Genomic DNA, 25,407 nt, shown 5'->3' with positions numbered 1-25,407 from the left:
AAACGCACAGAGAGACAGCAGAAAAAAACTATAACTGGAACAAAGGCAAAGTAAGACAAAGAAAAAAAACATATCACACAGAGAAGCAAATAATGGAAAAATATGAAGAGAGCGGAACATTAAGTTTTATTCACGTACTTTTCTGTCCTTTGTTTATCTATTCCCTTTATAACTTCACAGTCATTTTGTAGGCCATTTCACGTTTGATTTGTGTAATTTTGTTCCACTGTTCATATATTTGTTTACCCATGAGAGAATAACTGTTGGCACTTTTCGGCTTATAGCTATTTCCTGTTTTAAACTTTGCATAAATTTTTGTCTTTGCCTTGTTTCTGTTTTCAGTCTGGTGTGAAAAATATGAATATTTTTTGGGAGGAAAAATAAAGAACCGGAAAAAAATTTGAATCAAAAATCATTTTTCAAAAATGAATATGACAAATTATGATGGAGAGAATTTGAGATACTTCAAAGTGTTTTATAAAACTGAACGAACGCAGCAAAAGATGGAGAATGAGAAAGACAAACAAAAGAGCATAGAGGAACAGTGTAGGAGGACTGGTCACACCAATCGTGATGGATGATGAGGCAGGCTGCGGTCGAAAGAGATGAAGTGACAAAGACACAGACGGAAAGAAAGATGAAGGAGGAGCGATAAATAGCAAATGAAGTGAAAGAAAAAAAACAGGGAGTTATAAATGATTTCTTGAAGGAAAAAATACATTACAGTGAATACCACTGATCACTGATCACGTCCTGCCAGAAAAGAAAAGGGAAAAAAAACATTAAAGAGCAAGTGAAGGGCAAATGAGAGATTTAAGAGGAAAGAATAACTATTAGTGTGTGACTCAGAGGATGAGCAGAGGACACAAAACAGCAGTCTAATTGCCTGACTAATTGGAGTCTTTGTTTCCAGTTTCCCTTCATTGGGCTGAATGGATAGCCAGACAAAGAAACTTGACTTGGCTGGATAACAGAAGAACAGACTGTTGAAGATAAATACAGAGAATATCACGAGTGCCTTCCGGGTATCTGCTACCTCTAAAGTATAAAATATTTATTTGCCATGAAATGTATAGAAAATCCTCTCACAGAATCTTGCAGAAAAAAGTGTTGGACCAAAGAAATACTCTCACTCCAGCCGACTGACAGACACACACACACGAGACTCAAAATTACTGATCTGGTTTGCAGCGAGCAGAAGTGAAGTGAAATAAAGGCAGTTTACTGTCCTCCCCTGGTAAATACCCGTCCTTCTTCTCCTATTGTGAAATCATGACACACTCTCCAATCTGCCAATGGCCACAGCAATTTCCTGATTCTGCTTTTTCAATATCTCTTCTCTTTTTCAAACTCAATTTCTCATTAATGCTATCTGACTGTCACCCTGTCCCCATATCTCTCCCTTGCCCGATTCCTCCCTCTCTAATACCCACAGGTGGCCTTTAAAAAAAGACCCTTCTCGGTGAGTACACTTCTTTAAACTACATTAATGATACCAGTGTTTAGTGCTGCCCCAAGGAGGCCCACAAACTTCACTTTTCTCCCCTTGCGCCTTCTCCCCTCTTCACTCCATTTCTCATACATTCCTCTAATCCATCAGAGAGCTATCACGCTGCTCTTCCCTGCAGCCTCAATAAATCCTCTTTCTTCCATCCCCTCCCTTCGCTCTGCCCCTCTTCGTTCTCCTTCATCCCCATGCTCTTTCCCCATCTCTCGCTCCCTCTCTTTTTCGTGTCCGTCACTTCTTTCTGGCTCTTCTCACAGAGTCTCCTCTTCCTTTATCTACCACATTCAATTCCCCCATATGTAATTATCTAATACAACATTATAGCATTACTTTCTTCAGTGCCTTTTTTCCCCCTGTGCCTTCATTGCAGTTTTTTTCTCACATCTTCTCTTACTGACCTGAATGGATGAACATGTGAAGAAAAAAAATTAACTACGCTCGGTGGGTGTATTTGTGCTGCGCTAAAACAGATGCTCTTTTGATCACAGTGAAGTGCAACTATAATTATTACACTGCATCAAGGTAAATCTATAGAACATGTACAAGTGACTGAAAATGTATCTGCAGCTAAAAGATATACACGGATAATTCGTGTGATATTTTATGCCGTTTTTTGTAAATTCACAGTACCCACTATTTTAGTGCCATAAACACTTAATAATGCACCAAACATGCTTTAATCCACACATTAAAAAACCTACTTAAAAAAAATCTAGTATTTGTTGAGCAGCGCAGTAGCATTGCTGTTTCAGAGATGCTCTGATCTAGTGTCCTGGCCACACTGACTTGGATCTCATCAAAACCGTTGAGGTCTTTAAACTGACACACATTGCCTGAATCCAACTGAGTGTTCTCTTTATGTCTAATAAATGCCAGATATTTCTCATCTGTTTTAATATTCATGAACGACTTTCACAGCATTTCACATACTCAAAAAAAGAGTGCAAGAAGATCAAACACCGATTCCTGCCTCACCTTGGCACACCTGGCCAACTGTTAACCTGTTAAAAGTGTCAAGTTTTCAGTTTCCAGTGTAGAAAACATCTGACAAGCACTGTATATAGAGCTGACAACTTTAGGCACAGTTGGATTCAGTTTATTAACAGGATTTCATAGCAAAACAAGAAAAAATATATTTAAAAAAACTAATGTGCTTATGATGTGTCGGAATTCTTTTCTAAATACTGATCCCTTCTTATCACATGCTGAAAGATACCGGATATTCCGCTAGTCAATTTCTGAACAGCTTACATATCACTTTGCTGGCTGCTCAGTATGTAAAGTTAGACTAACCTGACCCTTCATCAACATGACTGTTGGTCGCACTCCTGTATTACTGCCAATCAGATGTTGGTTTCTGCAGTTTTACACAGCTCAAGGTACATCAACACCCGAAATTCATTCTGATTAAACCTAAGCCACTGCACACTTGAACACATAGAGAAAGATACTCTCGAGCATAGATTTGCGTCTCAGCAGGCTCCCGTCACTCATAGAAACAGATGGTGGAGTAAAGGCCCGAGGGAGGAATACAGGACAGAGAAGTCACGGCAGTTTGCTGCCAAACAGCTTCATTCTAGTTCAACTGTTACAGGGTATCAGCCAATTACCATTAGCAGAAAGAGGTTAGAAGGTCCTCACACGCAACCAGGTCCATATGTGCACACAAGGAGACAGAGGTCACTTACATATAAAAAAAAAAAATACTGAGAGATGCCAATTGGAAGGGAAAATCAACATAGTGTCTTACCGAGGCAGTGATTTTGGAGTGATATAGCAGCAATTTATAGTTTTGAACGTTGTCGTACTTCCTAATATGCTGATCAAAACAAAGGTTCAATTTGGCTGAAATCTGGTGACCATGAAGGTCAGAGCATATCATTCAAATCTTTTTTATACTTATCAAACCATTCAGGAACTCTGCTTCAGCCATCCTGGATAATACCACTCCCATCAGGCTAAAAATGCTTCACAGGAAAATGGTAATCACTCATAACATTCTTTTATTGATTTTCAGTAATACGTCCCTTGATGGGCAAAAATGGATCAAAACCACGCCAGAAAAAACGTCTTTCAGAGCATATCATGAAAGCCAGATCCCCTCAAGGGGATTTTCTTTTAATTGTCACCTACCTGTATATATAATGAGACAGAGTGGGCACTCAAACAGCACAAAGTAGATGCAATGCTCAGCTCGTGTGCGTGCTAAATCTGTATTCCTATGATGTCATGTGCAAAAACCACTACACTTTCCTCTCTCAAAGTACTCAAGTCTCTTCACCAGCTAATAGCCAGCAGTGCTTAAATGATTCAATTATAGATACTGAGAGATCCCATAGCGAAATAACTGGTCATTCTCCACTAGGTTTCACTCAGTGTTGCTGCAAAAGGTGCAGTGGACTCACTCCTTCCAGTTACTATCAGTCTTTAGAGGTTCTTTACCAAGTCATGCATATAAACAAAACAAAACAAATGGATATAAAACTATTGAAATAAAAGTAAAAAAAAAATGCAAAGGAAGAAGAAAAAAGGTGATGAAGAAGAAAAACAAAAAATGCGTCACATGTCATGTGTGTATTCACACAAACTGAAGAACAGACCCATGTGTCTGTGCATTTGGAGCTTGTGAATTGAATACTGCTCCTTCTAAATGCCAAATGTGGTATCACAGACAACCTTAGAATCATTTTCGACCTTTGCTTCTCATCACATCACTGCCAAAGTTCAGAAACACCCATTTCTGATTTGAGGCATTACAGACTGAAGGAAACGATTCTCAGCATTCTGCATTCAACAGAAGGTTCACACTAAAAGTTAAGGAAACAGTCAGTGTGTCAGGGGATGGGTCTGCGACCCAGCGTTTTCTGTTATTTTTTATTGTTGATTTCTTATGTGTCACGGACCCGGCTCTGGAGGACTCGGGGGTCCGTGAGCCGTTATGGACTGTTGTTGTTGTTGTTGTTGTTATTATTATTATTATTATTATTATTATTATTATTATTTAGGGGCTGTGTCGTCTACTGTTCGGTCCACAGTTGAATGTGTAGTGTGTGTTTGCGTGTGGGTTTGCTTCTCCTCTCTCTCCCTGGTCCTCGGGCTGTTCACAGAAGTGCACGCCGTGGGAGGGCGTGTCCTGGCGACTGTCGTCATTGGGAGTCCCTCTTCACTGTTACCGGCCCCCTGCAGCTGATTACCTGACCAGCTGTTGGTAATCATCCCTCCCTGCTGGAGAGGGTATTTAACCTGGACTCGCGGCGACAGTCGACGTGGGATTATTACTCCGAACTGGATAGCCGAGCGGAGAAGCGAGTTGGGGAGCACACGCACTAAGGGAGCTACAGCACGGGACGCACTGGGAGCAGGAGACGAGCACCATTGGAATATTGCACCTTTGAGTTTATTGTTGGACTTACCTGTCTGGTCACTGTAAATAAAGTGCACTGTGGCATCGAAGAGTCCCGCGTTTTGGGTCCTACTTTCCTCGTCCCCACGGTCTGCATGGCAGACCGTGACAGAATAATCCACCAACCACCATGGACCCAGCAGACTCAAGAGTTGCCACGGAGGAGGGATCGCTCACACAGCTGTGGGGTTACTGCCAGAGCGTAACCCAGGCTGTGGATCCACACATGAGACACATACAGGTAGTGTTTTTTGATAATTATCTTTCCTCCACTACCTTCTCTGAGCTTTCTGGATATTGATAAACTCATTCAAATTATAACTGAGCTGCGGGCAAGCTCCAGCTTCAACTGTTTGGTTTGGGCTGTCCGGGCAAGGAGGATGCGGCTGCCTCCTGGCAGCCCTTGCTGCTTGGTTTTTTCTTCATAGGTGGAGAGTTTTTCCACCACCGCTTGCTGCTCACCTATTGGACCCTCCACTGCAGGGAAGACGGCGCCTGCTCCATCTCCTCTCGTTCCTTCAGCGTCCTCTGTGTCGGCAGACAAAGGATCGGCAGCGCTGGTAACCACAGTGAGTAAACCGGACTCTGTCTCCTTACTTAATCCAGTCTCTCACGAGCAGGAGGGACAGATTCCTTTGACGCGGCCCCGCCATCACGAAAGAGACGGCGTCGGCGTCATCTTCGTCAAACCAAAACTCACCTCACTCCTGTGGTTTCGGAGGAACCAGCTGACTCAGGACTAGCCGCACAAGGAGCCGCAGTGAGTGAGACGGACTCTGATGTTGGTAAAGACGTTTTGTTATGAAACCAGAGATGGCTTCGTCTAAACCTAGGGACAGTGCCCAGTCAGTTAATAATAAAACTGGGCTCGCAATGGAGGATAAGCTTAAAGGGTCTGCATTGCCAGAAAGTGGAGGCGGGCGGAAGCTAATTCTGGGTCATTTCTTAATGTAAGGAGTAGTGATGGCTGCTTTTCTGGGGCTGGATGCGGAGCCTTAGTTTCTGAGCCAGTTAGCTCTGGGACGGTGAACTCTGAAGGCGCTGGTGCGGCAGCTAAATGGACAGAGGCTGTTAATTCAGAGTTACTGCACTGTGCTAATATGCATCCTGAAACTGTTTTTGTGGCTGTTGATTTGTTAAAGGACCCGGTGCTAGAACATGAACCTGCCACTACAGGCAATCAGGAGGCTGGGATTCTCCCAAGGCCTCCCCAGAGGCCGAACTGGAGACCTCAGTTGCCTCTGGCTCCCTGGACATTGTAGAGCCCGCGGTAACATGTTCCTCCTCTCTACCCTTCATGTTAGCCATATCACCCTCTACTCAGTCTGCTGCCCAGCACGTAACTCAGTCTGCTGCCCAGCACATAACTCAGGCTTTAGTCCAGTCAACCTCTCATCTTCATCCTCAGTTGGAGGCCGGTATGCCTGCTGGACCAACTCTGCCATCATTTCACCCGTCTGTTGTTCCTACATCGCTGCCCAGTCTACCACGCAGTAGCTGCCACACCATCGTCACCTCCGCCCTCTGCAGCTACTTCTCCACCAGCGTCTCATCAGACTGCAGCGACCGCAGCACTCTCGGCTTCACCATCCACATCACCCGCCGACCATCATCTTCACCGCCTGCAGCTACCGCATCACCATCTTCAGCCCGGATCAACCATCTAAGCCCGCGTCGCAGCCGGAGGAGCAGCTCAGCGGCGGGGGAGCCATCGCAGCCGGAGGAGCAGCTCAGCGGCGGGGGAGCCCGCGTCGCAGCCGGAGGTGCTTGCGCCGCCAGCTGTGGAGCTCAGCAAGCGGGAGGAGCTCGGCGAGCGGGAGGAGCTCGGCGGCGGGGAGGAGCCCGCGTCGCCAGCTGCGGAGCTCAGCAAGCCCGAGCAGGAGCTCGGCGAGCGGGAGGAGCTCGGCGGCGGGAGGAGCCCGCGTCGCCAGCTGCGGAGCTCAGCAAGCCCGAACAGGAGCTCAGCGAGCGGGAGGAGCCACGTCGCCAGCGGTGGAGCTCAGTGAGCCGGAGGAGCTCAGCGAGCCCGAGCTGGAGCTCAGCGGCGGGAGGAGCCCGCGTCGCCAGCGGTGGAGCTCAGTGAGCCGGAGGAGCTCAGCGAGCCCGAGCTGGAGCTCAGCGATTTTGGGAGGAGCGGCCACCATCAAGAGAGGGGCTCGGCGGGCCGGAGAAGCGCACCGCCATCGGAGGTCGACGTGCAGGATGCATCTTCAATCCACGCCTTCCACGTCCAGCGCGCCGTCCCACGCCTTCCACGCCCAGCGCGCCGCCCACGCCTTCCACGTCCAGCGCGCCGTCCCACGCCTTCCACGTCCAGCGCGCGTCCCACGCCTTCCACGTCCCAGCGCGCCGTCCACGCCTTCCACGTCCAGCGCGCCGTCCCACGCCGTCCACGTCCAGCGCGCCGTCCACGTCCAGCGCGTCGGGATCCTGGGCCTTTCAACTCTGTCGGCCGCTTGAGCTGCAACACCGCCGCCACGGACCCGTGGCAGGCCACCGAGCTGTCACACTGCCGCTATAAGACCCGTGGAGGCCACGAACCGTTTCGCCGTTGCTGCCGGACCCATCACGTCCCCGGAGGTCCAGCGTTCCCTCCGATGGACTAGAGGTAGGCCTCGAACTGTTTTCTGCCTCTGCCTACCTGCAGATCTCACCTGTTTTGCCGCCCACCGGTCGGTTGCCAGAACTATGTCCGCTGCCATTAGGGCTGGGGTTGGACTAATGAACTGAGGTGTTCTTTTTTTTGTTGTTTAGTGGAGTTGTTGGAGTGGTTTTGGGGCCCTCCGTCCTGGACCCCCGCCGCCCGCCCTGGGTTGGTTGTCCTGTGGTTTTTGGTTTTTGTGTTTTGTTTTGGGGTCGTCGGGGGCCGACCCTTAGCGGGGGGGTACTGTCACGGACCCGGCTCTGGAGGACTCGGGGGTCCGTGAGCCGTTATGGACTGTTGTTGTTGTTGTTGTTGTTATTATTATTATTATTATTATTATTATTATTATTATTATTATTATTATTATTATTATTATTATTATTATTATTTAGGGGCTGTGTCGTCTACTGTTCGGTCCACAGTTGAATGTGTAGTGTGTGTTTGCGTGTGGGTTTGCTTCTCCCTCTCTCTCTCCCTGGTCCTCGGGCTGTTCACAGAAGTGCACGCCGTGGGAGGGGCGTGTCCTGGCGACTGTCGTCATTGGGAGTCCCTCTTCACTGTTACCGGCCCCCCCTGCAGCTGATTACCTGACCAGCTGTTGGTAATCATCCCTCCCTGCTGGAGAGAGGTATTTAACCTGGACTCGCGGCGACAGTCGACGTGGGATTATTACTCCGAACTGGATAGCCGAGCGGAGAAGCGAGTTGGGGAGCACACGCACTAAGGGAGCTACAGCACGGGACGCACTGGGAGCAGGAGACGAGCACCATTGGAATATTGCACCTTTGAGTTTATTGTTGGACTTACCTGTCTGGTCACTGTAAATAAAGTGCACTGTGGCATCGAAGAGTCCCGCGTTTTGGGTCCTACTTTCCTCGTCCCCACGGTCTGCATGGCAGACCGTGACATTATGTTAATATTATGTTAAAATCATGTGCTGTTCTTAAGTTAAGGGTAGAGTTGAGTTGTTTTGTATTACTTATTTCATAACTTTAAGTTCTAATATTATTATTATTATTAGTTTGTCGTTGTTGAGTTTTAGTCTGGTTTATGTTTTTTCTATGCTTCCTTGTCTATGTATGTTACCTTTGTGTCTCTCTCCTCTGTGTCCCCCTCTCTCTCTCGCTCCCTCTGTCTCTTGTGTCAAGCTTGCGTGTCCCAGTTCATGTCTCTCCATGTTTCCTGTTTTATTTTGAAAGTCTTGTGTTTCTATGTTCAGTGTGCTTAGTTATACTCTTCCCCTGTGCATCATTATGTTCATTTGTGTTAGCTGTGTCTCCCCATGTGTTTCCAGTTTCCTCATTATCCTTCTGTGTATTTAATCTGTGTGTTTTCATTCAGTCTTTGTCAGGTCGTCTGTTTGGTTTCATGTCTAGCCACACCATGTCTCAGAGTTCTTCTTACTGATCAGGTTCATGTTCGGTTTATTTCATAGTTCCATAGTCGCATGTAACTGTTCAGTTCCACGTCCATGTCTCTCATCACAGTTTTTATAGTTTATCTAGTTATTACCCAGTTTAGGTTTCAGGTTAGCTTTCGCCCTGTTCCCTCATGCTTTGTTTTTGTGTTCATGTTTCAGCCAAATAAACAGCTCGCCTTTTGTTTAAACCATAGTTTGTTTCTCCTGTGTCTGCATTTGGGTCCTCTTTCTCACTCCCACACAGTCTGTCTCCACAGACTGTGACACAGTGTTTGGTTACATTTTTGCAATGGAACCTTTACTTTAACTGAAAAATTCCAAACTGAAAAAGTGTAAATACTTTAACGAATTAAATAAAAATACAAATCACAAAAAGCAAAAACTAAATGCACCAAATACACATCACCTTTTTCATTTTTTTTCAGCGTACAACTACCTCTTCAAACTGTTGTATTTGTATTGCAATACCTGTTCTGAACTTCTTAAATTGTGTCCCTGAAACTAATAAAAACTGAACTTTAAAAACAAAACAAAACCCTGAAATACCCCAAAAATGCAAATCTACTCTGGAAACTAACAAACTAACTGAAAAGAAAAAATTCTAATTCAATGAAAAAAAAAATCAAAGCAATAATAACTTGTAGTGCTGGCAAGATTTTTTTCAGCAATTTTTAAAATGATATTCAGATTCAGCAATACTGCCACATCACAGATTTACAAAAGCAAAGAAATGGATGAGCCAGACTAGCAGCACTATAACAGCTCCCAATAAAAAGAAACACAATAAGGCACCATGTTTTGGATATGTGCAAATGCAAAAAAAGTACATGTTTGAAAATCAGATAATAAACTCATGTGACTAAGGACTCATTTACAGTGTTTTCCAGGCAGGGAGTTCTTACAGGCCATGAACAGGTTTCAGATAGGGTGGTGAGTATCTTTTATGATCCATTGGGTTTGGGCAGTGCATCAATGCTTGTGTATCTCCTGGAGGGCAGGAAAATCACCTCCCGTGATGCACTCTCACCACTGTCTGAAAAGCGTTGCATTCCTCTACGGTGCAGTTTTTGTACCAGACGATACAGCAGCACAGCAGGATGCTTTCAATGGAACTGAGAGCGCTGGAGCTCACACTAAATTTCTCCAGGTGCCAGAGGTTGTACAGTGGTTGTTGAGCCTTCCTCATCATATTATTGGTGTGCATGTGGACCATTTGGGATCCTCTGTGATGGTCATCTGAGGTTCTGTTAATGTAAATGAGGTCATGCTCTCTCCTTGTCTGCTTGAAATCCACGATCAGCTCCTTGGTCTTATTAACACTGAGGGCAAAATTTTCTTGGTTATCAAGAAACCATTGTGTCAGATGGCTGATCTCGATCATCCATGGTTATACCCATCATATTACTTCTAATCTTCAACTAATTGCCAATCACATTCCAATTTGAGAGCCAAAAGTTGTTCTAAAATCGAGCAGAGCAGCAGCCCAGCTCGGTCTGAATTCAGGATGGTTCAACTTATAGAATTTTAGTAAATGTCAATCACGCCCTGGTGTTGTCTGTGCAGCCTGAGGCTCTGTTAGCTGTTTCAGAGAGACGAGATAGTGTTGACAGGGTTATCCGAGTTCCTTATCTGACTACTTCACTGTCACTCATCATGCTGTTGTGACAGCACCTAGCAGGCACTGCCAAACTATCAATTCGCAGCAGAGGCGGAGACAGATAAAAAAATTATCTCATATTGACACTGTTACTTGATTAAAAGTCAAAACAACATATTCTGCTGGCATCAGGAAAAAAAACGTTTTTTGTGCTTCTTACTTTGATTTGATGTTTTTAAAGTTTGATTTTAAATGTACAGAAATGTAACACCAAATATGTTCTATGTTTAGTGTCATTTGATTAAACACAGTAGAGCACTGCTGACTCACAGAATGAAGATTCTGGTGTTGAAACTCCCCGAGTGTATACCAAGAGGAGGAAAACACCCTGGATGGATCACCATCACAGGCAGAAAACGAGAGAACCCGCAGAAAATCCACAAAGACTCTGCAAGAACATGCAAACTTGACACAGAAAGAGCCAAGATAGCAGAACCCTCTTTCTGTAAGGCAGAAAATGGATGTGGGGACATAGAAACTGGAGCTGTCAAATGTTTTCTATTGTTCTTCACAAATAAAAGAGTAGCTGTCAAATGATGATCAAATATTATTTATATTGTGTTCCAAAAAACGAGCATGTCACCAGAAATCTAAAAATCTGTTTTAGTGGTGGTACTATAATTCATTTGATGATATGCTTACACAAATCCTCACTTGGATCTATTTTAATGAGGAACTAAAAAGTGTTTTGAAAGCAAGGAGAGGGCTGAAAGAGAATACCAACACCCTCTATTTTCAAGTTTTAATAAGCTCAAATCATATTTAAAATTCAGAAGAAACAATTTCACCCCTAATGCATGTGCATGACACGTACACACAAATACACCCGCTCACTAATAGCATGAGTCATCACCTCCAGGAGTTGATAGCCAGGTGGTGTAGATGACTGTGGATGACATCTATTAAAACTGCCACCTAGGATGAACTTCCACACTTCATGGCAACAGGAAGGCCAACATGTGAGAAAACCATCACTCCAGCTGGTCTTTGAACTGCATGCACACAGAGAAAGCATTCCTACTTCTTCCCCTTTTACTGCTTTTAATTCAGTGTTGCACTGTTATTGTCACTATGACACGAGGTTCAGCAAGAGAGAAGGAGTGGACCACAAAAAACGAGCAACAAACGTGAGCGATCCCTGAAGGGAAAGATGTGGCAGAGTTTAGACCAAGGTAGCGCAGATGAAAGCGCGATATCCAAGATGACTACGTGTTTGATTTTATCTGTTTTATGTGCGCCTGTCCATCTATTTGAATATGCTTAAGTCTGTGGATGTACGTTTTCTAGTTGCAGTTGCCTCTGATTGCATTGTATGGAGACCTCCAACAGCCAAGTGAAGTGTTTAAAGTGAACCTCTCAACAACAATATGTTTCATTCCCTGACAATATGATTCAGCCCTGCAGCCGCCATTAGTCACTGTTCACTCAACTCTACTACAATCTGCTGTACAGGTCCAATGAACCAAGACATATAAATAACCACAGTCCAGAGTGTGAAAAAAACGAAACAACCTTGCTAACGTAGGACTGTCTGTGTTTCACTCTGCTCTCCTCTGTTCAATTACATTTCTGACGGCTGCTCTCTGTTTAGCTCCGTTGTGCTCTGTACCGTTTGACTCCGTTCTTTTAGGCTCCATTTTAATATAGCTCTGTCTCATTCCATCTAGTTCTGAGCCCACCATGAATAAAACCAACAACAGCAGCACAGTGTAAGAGCTGTTTTAAATTGCAGTTTTGATTAAGGCTTTGTGCAGAACTTAGCTATGGCAGAATGAAGTCTGTAAATAGGCTCAAATGGCCCTGAACTTATTCTCCAATAACAAATTGTACAAGAAGATCAGGCTGACAAGGGCCTCATGTGTAATGACTTATAATTTTCACAGTGCCCATCTACAAAATTGAGTGTAATAAAAACCCGGGAACACTGAAATCATTTCGTTTTGTTCGATTATTCCTTGATTTTATCAGGTTTACAGATCTTTGAAATTACCAGGTGATAAAATCTAATGAGCGATAATAACAGCTGCTCACATTGTCTCTTTTTTTTTAAAGAAAAAATAGACGGAAAGTGATATGTTATTCTCTTCTGCACTGCTCATTTGCTCATTTCAATTCCATCCCATATAATTTGAAGAATACCTTTTTATGAAGGCATGGCAATTAATCCTTCTGCACACATTTGCCACGTTTGGGAGGATATCCTGCCACAAACAGATCGAGTGCAATGGTGTGTGAGGGATGCAAGTTGCACGGGGCAGCACGGGGAACATGCGGAAAATGACAAATAAATTGTTTTTTGTTTTGAGGTCCCACAATAAAGCCATTAGCTGCAGAGCAGACTTTCAAATAGCGCAGTATTTAACAAGCACATTCACATTAATGCAGACAGGCCTGTATTTTTTTGCATGCAAAAGTATGAACATGTTCTCATGCACACCCACACATGAAATAGCAAAACAGATTTTGTATAATTATATTAAACCTGACTTTCATGTCCTCTTTGACAGGGCTCCTCTAAAGCAAGTGAAAGTGAGCAGCTATAAAATCAAAATAGATTTGACTTCAGTTATCAAGCTCAAAAGCCCACAATTTTCAACTTGCTTCATCTCTGGAAAGAACAAAAATAAATAAATAAATAATGACATGACAGAGAAATCATAAATCACTTTACACATCAAGGCCAGGAAACATTAAACGCTTTCGGAGAGGTAGATGAAGGCAACAACTGCTGGGTGTTAATCATCGTTATATCAGATTTCAGTGGGATAGACAATGCGCCGTCCAGCCTTGTTCTCTTGAACACTTCCCCTTGACTGGCATCATTTTAAAAAAATAACGACAACGCACCCAAAATATTCTTTTAAGCAGATGCAAAATAAATTCACGTGCAAAAACACAGTAACAGGTCACAAAACTTGAAGTGTCACACCCAAATTCCTCTGCTGCACAACCTTTTTAATGTTCCTGTCATAATCTGCCTCCACGCTTGGTTGCTTTGTTGTTGTCTTGTTATTGTGGGAGACTGCAATATACTTGTCAGACAGGAAAAGAAAATAGAAAAACTTTCAACCGCATCCTCCTGTCTCTTCTTCTATTTCATTTTTGTCACCTCTTTGCTCTCCCTTGTAGGCTGGTGAGCTTTCTGTGCTAACCAGACCCAGTTAATCCTACGCACGGAGATAAAGTAACACTTGCACATACAGCATTCATGAATAAAAATGACTTCAGTATTATGGTTTGGTTTTATCCCGTCACAAAAACAACCTACACATAACAAACCTGCCAAAAAACAAAAGCATGTAGGCACAAACTGTGACGATAACCTACCGAAACCTCCAAAGCAAACACAATTTAAAAGCACACACACTGAGGTGTTACGTATGTGTAACTTCCAGCCAAGAACCACAGTACCACTTTTTTGTCATGAAGACCTGGAATAAGAACAGACTGTACAAACACACAAGAGACTAAACTGTGTGCGTGGGTATAGCTTTACGAAAAACAAGAAAAAATTCACCACCAGTAACGATGAGAATTCAATATATGATTAGACACTGGTGCGATGGAGAGAGTCAGGCTGAATAAACTGTAATGTAAAATCAATACTGTAATCAATATAAAGAATGTACAAGCCGCGTGAAACATATTCCCTGAATGTGTGCCATCTCATTGGGTTTTCATAGCTTGGGATGTGGTTCCTTTTGATAATGGAACCATCACACTGAGGAAATAAAATGGCAAGCAGCATGAATGATTTTCATAGTATCATTATTATCTTTAATCATAATATAGAGCTGCGTTTGGAAGTATCACGTTCAGTATTTTTACTTTACAACTGAATTTTAAAAACAGTGGGATGGGAATAATCTGGGCCTCTGATTTTTCTATGCATGTATGGTGTATGTTTCAGTAATGTGTGATAAAGCTATGATTTCAAAGTTGGTCATTTTAATAGCAGTAAATTACCTCATATTGTAAATTCAGACACGGTCATGACTGAACTTCCACTAGATCCAGTGAGACATTTGTCAGTGTTAACTGAACACCTACACTGACTTAGAGCGTCACCTTAGAGGTCCATTTACACTTCCAACCAACACTTCTGATGTTATCACACTATATGTCCTGTCACTGTCTTTTTTCAACATAGTTCAGTCATTTGAACATATAGTGCACTATGTGGCTATTAGTACGCCTTATAAAATCACAGTCACTTTTCCCCCGAGTCAGCTAAGCAATCATTTATCAAGCATACAGTAATGGCAAAAAGAAAGTACACCCTGTTTAGTCTAAGGTTTTACATACCAAGAGATAATAAATAATGATTTTTTTTAATTAACAGAAGCAGTGGGTAGAAAACTAAGTACACCCTTATGGCTTTCAAAGCAATTCAGAGGGTAAATAGGAGCCATGTGCTGCTAATCAAATGGCCTTGATTAACTCATTTTTTTCATCAGAAAGTGTGAACGCCTCTATAAACACAGACGTTTTAAGCAGTTTGCTGGTCTGGAGTATTCAGGTGTGTGTTAAAACAATGCCAAAGAGTAAAGACAACAGCAATGCTCTCGAAGAAGCAATTGTTCCTGCCAATTAGTTGGGTTATATGGTAATTTCCAAACCCAGGTGTGGACGTTTCTGCAAATTCATCCCAAGGTCAGACTGAGCAATGTTCAGAGAAATGTTAGAGTCTGAAGGCCTCAGTTAGCATGTTAAATGTTAAAGACATGACAGTACAATTAAAAGAAGACTGAAAATATATATTTGTTTGGCTTTCTAGTAGAAAGCTTCTTCTCTCTAAAAAGAACATGGCAGCATGGTTTAGATTTGCTATCTGAACAAATACTTTGGACAGATGAGAGCAAAGTGGAGATGCTGCATCTCCATATTGCACAGTACCAGTTTTGGTGAAAACCAAACACAGCATAACAGCACAAACACTTTATACTGTCAGGACTGTGGTGGAGGGATCATTATTTTGGTTTTTGTTTTCTTTGCAGCCACAGGAACTGGACACCTTGCAGTCATTGAGTCGACAATGAACTCCTTGTCCACTATCTACAGTATTCTAGAGTCAAATGTGAGGTTATCTATCTGACAGCTAAAGCCTTGGGCAAACTGGGTCATGCAACAGGACAATGATCCCAAGCACAGCAGCAAATCTACAACAGAACGGCTGAAAAAGAAAAGAATTAAAGTATTGCAGTGGCCCAGACAAAGGCCAGACTTCAACCCGACTGAAAGGCTGTGTTGGGACCTTAGGAGAGCTGTGCATAAATGAATTGTCACACACTTGAATAAACCAAAGCAATGTTGTAAAGAAGAGTGGGCCAAAATTCCTCCACAATGACATAAGAGATGGATTAAATAAAAAGATTACTTTAAGTTGCTTCAAGTTATTGCTGCTCAAAGCAACTATAAAAGCTATTCAATCACGGAGAGTATTTAGTTTTTGCACTCACCGCTTCTGCATTTTGGCTTATTTTTGTTAAACCAATAATTACACGGTGTAATACATCATGTATTGTTGTTCATGTCTAATTTTATGCCTTGTTAAGAACTAAGACAACCCCCACAAAAAGAGCGTGCGCTTTCTTTCTACATCCACGGTATGTAGTTGTTATAATTGTTCATAACCTAATTTGTTACATTTAAAAGATCCAAGTATCCCTTAACTTCACCCTAAACACCAGTGATTTGAATAATTTAGGCTAACACTTGTGCTTCATTCAGTCAGGCAAATGAGGCAACCCAAAGGAACAAGAGCTTTTAGAATCTGTTCTCCTGCATAATCATATGAACTTAACAATGACTTTAGAAGCAAAGTGGATGCAGATAAGTGCTTACAATCACAATGTGGCAGATATTATGTTCACTTTGTGAATCTGTGGCTGTCTGTATGTCTCTGTTGTCATAAAAATTGGGTTCTGGAGACAGCTAGTGTAGTGTAGAACTACTACGACAAAAGAAGCAGCTTTGAGTACTTTGTCAGCTGTCTATTTGCTTGTCAACCTGAGTCTCACAACCATGCAAGATGGAGTCTGAAAACTTAAAGATCAATATTAAAGGAGAGTTTGAAGATGGGTGTGGCCCAAGAACTCACTGAGTCGTCATGTAAACATTAGGGAGAAAGATGTGTCGAGGACTGGATAGTTTAATGCCTCTCCATCTTACATTTACTGAGAGAGAGAGTACTTTCAGGATTAAGACTGTCGACACTTGAGAGCACTCCTTATACAGTATGGTAATTCATCTATAGATAAAGGTACTAGCATGCATACAAAACAGGCATAGAAGATCTGCTCTTCAGTCTCCAGGGAACACTTTCTTCTTATATGTGAGAGAAAAAAGCCTCCTGAGTTGTGGTGTAGGGTTGCAGGACCAAGGCTTCCTGTTCTATGTGCCAGTTATTGTTTATGAATGTAATCTTGTCAGAAATTGGCTGATGGTTTCAAGTTTGCATTTTGGTAAATGCGTTTCTTCCTTTGCTCTCCATAGGAAGCAAAACCTGTACTAGGGGTGGGGAAGTCCAGGCCTCAAGGGCCGGTGTCCTGCAGGTTTTAGATCTCAACCTGGGTCAACACACCTGAATCAAATGATTAGTTCATTACCAGGCCTCTGGAGAACTTCAAGACATGTTGAGGAGGTAATTTAGCCATATAAATTAGCTGTGTTGGGTCAAGGACACAGCTAAAACCTACAGGACACCGGCCCTTGAGGCCTGGAGTTCCCCCACGCCTGACCTATACAAACACAACCGTTCTGTGGTCAGACTGCAAAAAGAAACCAGTACCAAAAGTCATGTTCCTTGATAATACCTGCATCTACATAGAGTTTACCTTTATTGCTATAAATGAGGTTGTAGAGTAATATTAATGTGCAAATACAGCAATTGCTGCAGACTGCTACTTAACAAGTAAAGAGACTATTTAACAGAAACAACCATGGAAGACTAGATGTTGACATCCTGACTCTTAGTACATATATGGTCTTGCTAACAGCTTTCAAGTATTCCAAATTGTGTTTAGGTACTTCCCACTACAGTGTATACAGACTGCATTTTGCTATGATGACACAAATACACACACACACGGACAGGTTTACAAGGTGAAACTAACAAAACATCCGGCAAAACCTTTCCTGGGAGATCCTCCATCAGATGCTTGTGCCCTTTTGGTCTCTCTACTGCTGAGAAAGTGAAATCATTTTGCCATCCTGATACATGTGTGGTTGTCAGAGGTACTTACTGCACAGACTTCGAAGACTGGGACCTGAACTTGCTAAACTCGCCTGGAGCGGTCCACTCTGTCCCCAGCTGCAATACAGAAGAGAGAAGACACAGGTAAGAGAGAAGTCTAAGACGAGCTGGAGAAGAGAAAAGGGCTCCACAAGCCTCAGAGCAGTATGAAAGATTCAGTTTAGTTTGCAAATCTTTTGAGAAATCAACTGTGTGCTAAATAAAATACCAACTTTATCTTCATTGAGTACTGACAGAGACTGGTGTCTCAGTTAGCAGGTGGATGTCCTTAACTTATTTTTAAGTCAGAAATTGGATCGGTGGATCGCAAAGGACACCAAAAGATCCTGACTGCCTCCCTGGTTAGCAACACAAATGAAAAGAAAACGGGAAAACAAGCTAATACATCCCAAAACAACAGGAAGAGTCAATCAGAAGGAAAGTTTGGAAAGGCAAAGTGAGCTAACAAATGAGAACTAATGACAATAAACAGACAGAAATAGAGGAAGTCAGATTCCCTGCCAATGCTGACTCTGAGAAGCCAGCTCATCTAAACCCCTGGGGTTCCTGTTTTGGCCCTGTGGTTGAGTCGGTGCCCATTCATTCTCTCAGCAAGCCAACACAAGTAATTAGGGCCCCTGCTGTTGCTGATCCATAATGAAAGAATAAAACTAAGATCACAGTGGGTATGTCTTTAATTGTTTGTGTTGGCCACACTACTGAGTTTGAGACTGGTCAAAAGACATTGTTGTGAGTGGTGCTAACAAATCAAAAGAGACAGTAAATAGCTGTTGATCCTCAATCTGTGTTACACAATACATGTTCACAGAGAAAAACATATAGTGATGCACATGCATACACAAACAAATCAAAATGGCAATTGTACAGTGGTATATCTGAATGTGTTCGCTGGCATGAAAGGAGAGTCCCTATGATAATAAACCTTAAAACCATGCAGCCTGTCCAAAGCCAATCAGGCCCCTGGCAATGCTGACGCCTCTGAGAGTCTTTGTGAGGCTACTGGGTAGAGAGGAGGAGGACACAATGTGTGCTACTGTGCTTTCAACTCTGAAGCCCACAGCATCTTGCTGCCACAGTGCATATTCACACCAACATCTCTTCAAATATTCCTCCGGTAGGAGTTAGGTCACTGAAAGTGAATATCAGGGAAGCTAGCTAACCGAGCACTTAGCAGAGTACTCCAGTACCTTTGCATTAAAGATGAAGCTACAAACACCTACGTGAGCATTTACTGGAAACAACCATAACAAACTTTGTCCTCATATTTTTTGTTCCAACTTCTTACCGTACTTGAATGTTGTGTGTCAGCTGGTTTTTGTATGGTACATAAAAAAGAAAGGCTCACTTCTTATGCTGGTAAGCTAAAATCTGCCATGTGGATATGACATCCTACAGAGTGAATGTCTGTTAACTGTAAAATTGTGCCGCTGGATACCAGATGTTCCGGCTAACCGTTTGATCTGTTATACCTATTATTTACAGTTTTATCAGTCACAACAATTCCACACATGCTTCTATTACTTTCGACAGTTAGTAACCGACCTCCATGACAGTTAAAATAACTCACAAGTTTTATGTGACTACACAAGGCATTTCCGCAGAAGTGTAAAATCTTTCAAAGCAGAGGAAATTGGTGAAAAATGCAGCACTAAATTGAAATAGTCAACCTATGAGAAGACACTACTGAAAATGCCCCTATTACTGTACTTGCACGGTTTATGTTATACTCTCCTTCTTTCAGGTTTTTTTCCTGAAAATAAAAGGTAAAATAGAAAGCTATCACACAGCAGACACAGCACCGAAAAAATATCTCACCAAGTCATGTCATCTAGTGCTGACTCGACATGCAGGAAACCTTCTGAGGGAGCATACAAGAAATCATTAAATTATATCTCTACAGACATTCAATTTATTTCCAAAGTAAATGGAATTTTTGGAGTTAAACTTGGTTTTATATAACTGGGATTATATTTACCCCGTGCTTTGAGCTCTAAACCTTTATGTCTTGATGCATTCTCCATCATCCAGGAAAGTAAATCTCCAAAAGTTGAATCTGTTCATCTGGACGTAGCGTTTTGTGGGAGAAACGTTTCGTCACTCATCCAAGTGACTTCTTCAGTCTCAGCTGACTGCAGGTTTCCCCGATCTTATAACCAGTACATTTGCATAATGACTGAAACCAGCCCACTGAAGGAACAATGGGCTGTGAGGTCAGTTCCTTAATCATAATTATGCAAATTCCCATGACCATTGATCAACAATCACTGACCAAAACCCACTGATCAAAGAACACTGATCAATGGCCATGAGTACCATTCACAGAGAGTTGGGGAATGGCTGCAATCACAGCATCGTAAGATGGCAAAAGATGTAGCCTTAGGCCCCTCCTCGATTCAGAGATGGTCTTTCCTTTTCACGTAAATGGCCTCCTTGACTCCGGCGCAAAACCAGCGTTCTTCCCTGTCCAGGATGTGTACATCCTCATCGTTGAAAGAGTGTCCACTGGCCTGTAGGTGTAAATAAACTGCAGAGTCCTGGCCTGATGAGGTAGCTCTTCTGTGTTGTGCCATCCGCTTCGCCAGAGGTTGTTTGGTTTCCCCGATGTATAAATCCTGGCAATCCTCCTGGCACTTGACAGCGTACACTATGTTACTCTGTTTGTGTCGGGGACCCGATCCTTGGGGTGGACCAGTTTTTGGCGCAGCGTATTTTGGGGTTTAAAACCCACAGAGACACGGTGTTTAGAAAAAATGCATCTCAACTGCTCTGATACTCCTGACACATATGGGATCACTACAGGTTTTCGCCTGGGCAGCGGTTGTCCTTCTCTCCTGGATCGGCTGGAGCTTTCTTTAGGTGCCTTCCCAGCTTTGACAAAAGTCCAGCTGGGATAACCACATTTACTCAGGGCCTTCTTGATGTGCTGTTCTTCTGCCTCCCTGGCCGCTGTGTCAGTGGGGATGGTGTTCGCTCTGTGTTGTAGCGTCCTGATGACACCCAGTTTGTGCTCCAGTGGATGATGAGAGTCAAACCTTAGATACTGATCTGTATCTGTATGTTTACGGTACACGTCAGCTTTTAGATGTCCCCCATTACTGATGGAAATCTCACAGTCTAAGAAGGCTAACCTGCCACTTTTGATATACTCCCTGGTGAATTTGATGTGTCGGTCCACCGAGTTAATGTGATCCGTGAATTGTGGTACGTCCTGAGATTTGATTTTCACCCAGGTGTCATCCACATATCTGAACCGATGGCTTGGTGGTGTTCCAGGGTAGGATAGCAAAGCCCTCTTTCCACTTCTTCCATGTACAAATTGGCCACGATAGGGTGAAACTGGGGAGCCCATGGCACACCCATGTTTCTGCCTGTAGAACTGACCCTTGTATGTGAAGTAGGTTGAATGAAGACACAGTTCCAAAAGCAAACACACTTGGTCGATGCTGAGAGTGGTCCTGTTGCTGAAGTTGGTGTCATCCTGTAATCTCTTACGGACTACCTCCAACGCTTCCGTGACTGGGATGCAAGTGAAGAGAGATGTAACGTCGTACGAGACCATGGTTTCATCTGCCTCCATAATGACATCTCTCACCTTCTCAACAAAATCCAGGGTGTTCTGGATGTGGCGTTCAGAGCTGCCCACCAGCGGGTTGAGGATCGAAGCCAGAAACTTGGAGATGTTGTAGGTGACAGAGTTGATCATGCAGACAATCGGTCTTAAAGGTGCACCCTGTTTATGTATTTTCGGTAAACCATACAGACTTGGTGTAGACTCCCCTGGGTATAGCCTGTGGTATGAGGTCCGGTCAATAGCCTTGTCTTGTTCCAACTGCTTCAGACAGTCTATCACCCTCTTCCTGTAGCCACTTCCTGGGTCTCGTTTCAGGGACTCATAGGTATTTTCATCACTGAGTAGTGACAAAATCTTCTCATGATAGTCTTTCTGGTTTAGCAATACTGTGCACCTACCCTTGTCTGCCGGAAGGATGAAACCTGCAGTCAGCTGAGACTGAAGAAGTCACTTGGATGAGTGACGAAACGTTTCTCCCACAAAACGCTACGTCCAGATGAACAGATTCAACTTTTGGAGATCTAAACCTTTATGTGCCATGAGACATAGAGATTATTTCAATACAGGTAGGGAGGTTGTGTGTAATACTTAAACTACTTAAAGTATTTTCTTCATTGAAGAAAGGGAAAATTCCAACTATTTATGCTCTGCAAAATTTATGATGGTTTAGATTATTTTCTGAGCAGCTCAACAAAATATAGGATTTTGAAAATATGCAGATTCATAAAAACAAAGTCAGGGTGAACAGATTCCAAAATTAAAGCCTTTTTATTTTTAATTTCATTGTCTTTTTGTGTCTCTTTTTTATGTTAACAAAGACATCAATCAATGGTGTGCATTGTGTTTACATAAGGACAAAACACATACAAAAGCTCTCCAATGAAAGGAGCAGATGTTTTTTAAGGTGCACATGCAGACATGCATAACACACACACACAGACACACACACACGCACACACACAGAAATGTTTTCTCACTGAAGGATGAGTCATTGCTTAGTGAAGGCAGCATCTCCTCACCAGAGCAGGGAAGAGGTAAATCAGAAAGCAAGCAGCCAGAGATTGATGAGGGGTTACTCACACACAGGCACACACACTACTCATATTACACCTTAAAACACACCTTCTCACTTACATTTTGTCATATTGTACTTCTACTTCTGAAGTCCCCTATAAAAAAAAATAAGCCGGCAAACTTGGCAATCCAATTTCTTAAACTTAAATTGATCGAAGAAGCCAGAGAGATAGGATGCTTATGTACACTCTTTTTTTTTTTGCATCTGTAAAGCAGGCACAAACACCCACACTGCGCATCTGTGTGTGAACCTCACCCACATATGTGGGTAACTTAAGAAATCTAATTTCAGATGGCCACTGGCCCTGAAACACTGAAAAGCGAAACACAAAACAGGGTCGAGAGATAAAAGAAATATGAGTGTGCAGTGGAGCTATGGAGACATTACTCCTCTTTCTATCATCTCCTTTTCTCTCGTAGACTCCTTTTTTTCCCTGCCCATATAAGACGAGAAAAGTAATAGAAAAACAGCTGACCTGTGATATAATGTGAGTGCTGCTTTCTTTCTCTTATTCTGTCTTGCCTTCAGTGTGTTTTTTCAATTGAATCCAAACTGCAAAATTTTAATGACTAAAAGTTCTTCAACACACTTTAACCTTTTACCAGCACTGCTGAAGAGGTGGACACAAGGACATACCGGGATTGGTCTGTGCGTACTGTTTATGTCTGCTTTTATTCAATTTAAGTACACTGGCAACAAAAGAAAATAAGGGACATTTAAAGAAGACTTTAAAATGAAAATTGTGCCAGTGCAACGATCCTGACATTTTACATGTATTGGCTATAAACACATTTAAATTTAACAGACACCTTATTTATGTTTTTGGATACAGCTGCATTTTCTTTGAATGTATGACAAAGCTGATGATACATTAAAGCACCTATGGTTATTAACAGGGGATTTAGCTATATCCTGTTACTGCTCAGGCATCATTCCTCTCTCACACTCAGCTTGAGCAATTTCCTGCCTATCACTAATCAGTCTGTTTGCACACACGACAGACATTTTGGCATGCTGCGAAGCGTCACAACAGGAAAGCATAGTTCTAACTAATATTAATTATAGCCACATTCCATTTAGGACTCTCAGTTCAGTGGCCGTCATCATTAATGCCATTAATTCATAGTGTGAATGGAAAAAGCTAGTTCACAGCAGAAAATGTAGAAGACTTTTGAAAACTCTTTAATATCGAACCACACTGATGGTGAAGAAGTTCAAGCCTCATGTTTTGCCAGCTGGTTGAATCAAGATGAAAAAAAATAATAAAAACAATTTAACAATTTAACCCTATTTAAATTGGACCAATCTTCTTTTCAAGCTCGTCTCCTTGCTCACCTCTGGAGAACTTCCAGCAATGCTGCTGTTCTTGGCTGCTGTGAAAGCTGCATTCTGACCACTTATATTTTTTGCTTTTGGGATGCCCCCTGGATCTGCTCCAGAGTTTCAAGGTGGTGACCATTATAGTTCATTTTAGAGAACATGAGAACACCACAGAAACACATTTGGCCAGCAGTTTAGTGAAGATGCAGAGGCTGTTCTCCCTCATACCCCTCATCTGATCCAGGGGGGTGAAAAAGGACAAGCATGCTTATGGTCACGCCTCTAACCTGATATACCATCTTTGAGTTTAGTTATTGCATACCCATCATGAAATCTGTAAACCCAGCAGCTGAGAGATAGCAGTTTCAGCTGTCATCATGAATGAAGGTCCTCAACAGGTCAGTTTGACAGAGAAGTTGTTCTCTGCTCAAGTGTGAGGTTCATGATGAAATTACACAGCATAGGCAAGTGGTCACAGGATTTTTGGGGAAATATAAATGGAGCAGTAGCCCTGAAAGCAATTCATAGATACAGAAGAAGATGATACTGAAGGGAAAAATCAGGTAAATTTAAATTCAGTACAGTCCATCTGCTAATGCATTTCTTCCCCTGTTTAATCAGAGTCATAGTTGTACTGGACCCTATTGCAGCTGTCATAAGCCATGAGGGTCACCGATCCATTGTAGGGCTATAAAAAATTACATTAAAATATAGATGTTGTTTTTTTTTAATGGTTGAAGCTGCAGAATTTCTTGATTGCACAATTTTTAAAAAAAAGATAAACAGGTGCACTTGGATCCAAAGCCCATGAAAATTCTTGTTTATATATTTTGGTATCATTAAGCACGAAGTTGGTTCCTTTAAAAATTGAATTTGAATTCACCAGTTTTCCCACATTGCAATCTACCATAAACTCAACCTTCAGATACTTTAAATGGATGGGGACCATCAACCCTACTTTCATGCCTGAGTTTATTTTTTTCAGTTATTTTCTAAGTGGATAGTTACGTAGGTGTTACAGTGATTCGAATGGGCTTGTATGCACACATGTATGTAACTATAACATGAATAACAGCAGACACAGACGTGCTGTGTACTGTGATAGATTGCCTGTCTCAAGCAATGTTAAAATTTGAAACCTGGGTGTATCTATTTTCTTCCCTGTCAAAATGCTTTTTCTACATGGCTAAAGAATAAAATTGATCATATGCGTGTTGTCGCTTTTAATCCAAAATCCTATTCAGTGTTTTTGATCAGGTGCTGCTACCTGGTAAAACGATGGGGCATTTGAAACTCATTAACCATTGTTGTAGCAGACATTTTTATTCACTGTAGCAGGAGAACCACAAATGTTATTAAAATTAATGATGGCATTGTTCCAATTTAGGTGTTCCAGTAAGCTGTGCCACTGAGTTCGGCACAGTGCAGAAACAGCCCCGGATAAGTACACTTCAAACATCTTTTATTTTAAACGTTTATATGATTAGGTGAGATTTTATGTGATTTTAAGTCAAAGTAGCTGACTTAATTCCATCCCTCCTTATAATCGATATGG

General features: G+C 42.5%; 1 protein-coding gene across 1 annotated transcript in view; it reads right to left on the bottom strand.

Moving 5' to 3' along the window:
* b4galnt4a (beta-1,4-N-acetyl-galactosaminyl transferase 4a) overlaps positions 1-25,407 on the bottom strand; it is a 127,474-nt gene that overhangs the window by 30,340 nt on the left and 71,727 nt on the right. The window contains exon 8 of the mRNA XM_039615903.1: positions 17,876-17,943. Within this exon, the coding sequence (XP_039471837.1) occupies positions 17,876-17,943 (68 nt within the window). The remainder of the gene's footprint in view (positions 1-17,875; positions 17,944-25,407) is intronic.

Source organism: Oreochromis aureus, linkage group 7, assembly GCF_013358895.1.
Source record: "Oreochromis aureus strain Israel breed Guangdong linkage group 7, ZZ_aureus, whole genome shotgun sequence".
NCBI classification, from domain to species: Eukaryota; Metazoa; Chordata; class Actinopteri; order Cichliformes; family Cichlidae; genus Oreochromis; species Oreochromis aureus.
This window is presented reverse-complemented; position numbering and strand designations above follow the sequence as displayed.